The sequence below is a fragment of the Mastomys coucha genome, unplaced genomic scaffold (assembly GCF_008632895.1).
Source record: "Mastomys coucha isolate ucsf_1 unplaced genomic scaffold, UCSF_Mcou_1 pScaffold9, whole genome shotgun sequence".
Classification (NCBI taxonomy): Eukaryota; Metazoa; Chordata; class Mammalia; order Rodentia; family Muridae; genus Mastomys; species Mastomys coucha.
The window spans coordinates 88383449-88386059 of NW_022196915.1; the positions used below are offsets into that span (position 1 = coordinate 88383449).

At 39.1% G+C, this 2611-nt stretch overlaps 1 protein-coding gene across 16 annotated transcripts in view; it reads right to left on the reverse strand.

The window, feature by feature from the left end:
• Window positions 1–2611, reverse strand: part of Mycbp2 (MYC binding protein 2) — a 234193-nt gene that overhangs the window by 2135 nt on the left and 229447 nt on the right. For all 16 annotated transcript variants that reach the window (XM_031362810.1, XM_031362803.1, XM_031362817.1 and 13 more), the window contains one exon: window positions 1876–2041. In XM_031362810.1, coding sequence (XP_031218670.1) covers window positions 1876–2041 — 166 coding nt within the window. The remainder of the gene's footprint in view (window positions 1–1875; window positions 2042–2611) is intronic.

The window sequence follows — 2611 nt, forward strand, 5'->3', positions numbered from 1 at the left end:
TATTATTATAAGTAAGTACACTGTAGCTGTCTTCAGACATACCAGAGGGTTTCAGATCTCATTATGGATGGTTGTGAGCCACCATGTGATTGCTGGGATTTGAACTCAGGACTGGAAGAGCAGTCAGTACTCTTTACTGCTGAGCCATCTCAGCAGCCCAAAGAGGGGTTTTAATAGAGATCAGTGTAATAATTTTTATTTGATACAAACAAATGGTAACATACTGCATATAAACTAAAATGTTACAGGGTTCTTTATGAGTCACCTGTTTATCCTCCTATCTCTAAAATTTTGTCCCAGTTCTCAATAGTGAATCAATTAAACTTTACTTGTTTCCTGTCTACTTGTAATATTCACTGATACACACACACACACACACCTACTTTTCCCTCTCTTCTAGAAGGCAGCACAGTGCAAACACTGGTATGAACGTTGCGTTTATCACCTATGCTATGTCTTAGGCTTTATACATGTCAGTACAAAGAGACGCCATGATTTGTCTCCTCCTCCTATTATTTTTAAATACTAACAGCATTTAGTAATATTACCCACTCTCTTTTTAGATGCTAGAATCATTTACATTTTACTATTACATAACTGCTGTAGTGAGCCTTCTGTCCTTTTGTAGTCTCTTTATTAGCATAGTATATCCTGCAGTTAGGACTGCAGGTCGTGACTGGGAGGGGTGAAGCTACCACCCTGCTGAAGGGGATCTGCCATCTGTACTCTAAGAAGCCATAGCTAGGAGGGTGTGCTTCAGAGCTTCAGCAAAGCTATCTATCACCACATGTGTACATGTATTTACAGTAGCCACACTCAGCTCACATACAAGTCTTCCTTCAATCTCAGTTCTCTTTCCCTACCCGTTACTCTAGCCTGGTATTCCCTTCCCTGTGACCCTAAGGTTCCTGACATCTGACAATTTTTTTTTCAGACTCCTGGCTTTTGTGCTCATTCTTTGCTGATCTCCATGGACAGTAGTTTTCTGTGTATTTTTAGTGGACATTTTAGTTTCCTTAGCTTTCTGGTTCTAACTCTGCTGCCATTTCCTTGGTATTCTACCTCAAATCTTCCTATTTTATGGAAATCTTCCTAAAGAGAAAAAAGACCCTAAAATCCCCAAAACATTACAAGATGGGCCTGATTGGAGAGGCCCATCATTCCAACCAGTCATCGTCTGGGGCAGCAGGACTGCAGGTTTGGGGCCTCTGCCGGGCTATACAGTGAGTTTAGGCTACCCTGGGCAATTTACTGAGACCTTGTCATCAAATAAAAACTATAAAGACTGTTCAGTGGTATGGTATTTGCTACTATATGCATGGCAACACAGTTAATTCGTCTTTCCTCCCTGCCCCTGAGAAGTAAAGCATAATCCTCTCCAATGATTCTGCTAAGAATTTAAGGATTTAAGACATTAAACATCACATGGCTTGCTTTTCCTTTGCTTTCTCTAATTTTCAGTAGATACCACTCTTGCTCTCAGGAGATGTCTCGGTAGAGCTCCTAACACATGACCTCAGCTTCTTATCTTATTCAGGAACCATAAACTGACAGTAGAAACAGAGCTCTCAGGCTGAAAAACTCATTACGCTGGGCAGTGGTAGCGCACGCCTTTAATCCCAGCACTTGAGAGGCAGAGGCAGGCGGATTTCTGAATTCCAGGCCAATCTGGTCTACAGAGTGAGTACCAGGACAGCCAGGGCTACACAGAGAAACCCTGTCTCGAAAAACAAAACAAAAAAACCTCACCCCCCCCCCAAAAAAAACAAAACAAACCCAACCCAACCCAACCCAACCCAAGCCAAACAAAAAAAAACAACAAAAACCCCTCATTACAATATAGATTATTGTGGGCTTAAAATATTGAACACATACCTGCAGGACAGTGTGGGAGTTCTTCCTTAGGAATGCTGGTCATTCTTTGAAAATCATCATGACAAGCATTACAGAAATGTGTTGTTCCAAAACAGAAGAAGACAGCCACTGAACAGCAGTAGCGACATTTGTATTCTAGAAAGTCTGTCCCATGTTTGGGACACATCTATATCAAAAGACAAGGGAAACAAGATTATAGTGAGCTATTTCAACAATAGTTGTGAATAGTAAGTGAAGACATGCATAATGAATTTAAGAAGTGGGTAGTTTATTAATCAATATTTTGAGAGCACATGTAGCTTTAAAAGCTGATTGAAAATGCAATGGTATATGCTAAAAAATTAGTGACTAAACGTGTGGTCCAAAAGCTCTAATCAGAGCCTCAAGTTCAAGTTCAATTTCCCACACAGTCTATCAGATTAAAAACCAAACTACATTTCCTCATCAATGTTTTATTGGGCTAGAAAGTTGCCCAATAATATTTTACTATCTACCAATTTCATAAGTATTCTGCAAATACTGCAAAAGTTTCACTAAAGATGGGAAATCCTAAAAGGTTGAATGCAGGTTTACAAATGAAATAAGTAAATGTTTTTGTTAAGTACAATCATCACTTCATGAAATGACAACATTTTTTAAGACCTAATATTTATATGGCTATTATGTTTTATTCTTTTTTAAAATTAGATGTTTATTTACAATGCAAATTTTATCCTCTCCTAACCACCCCCCCCCC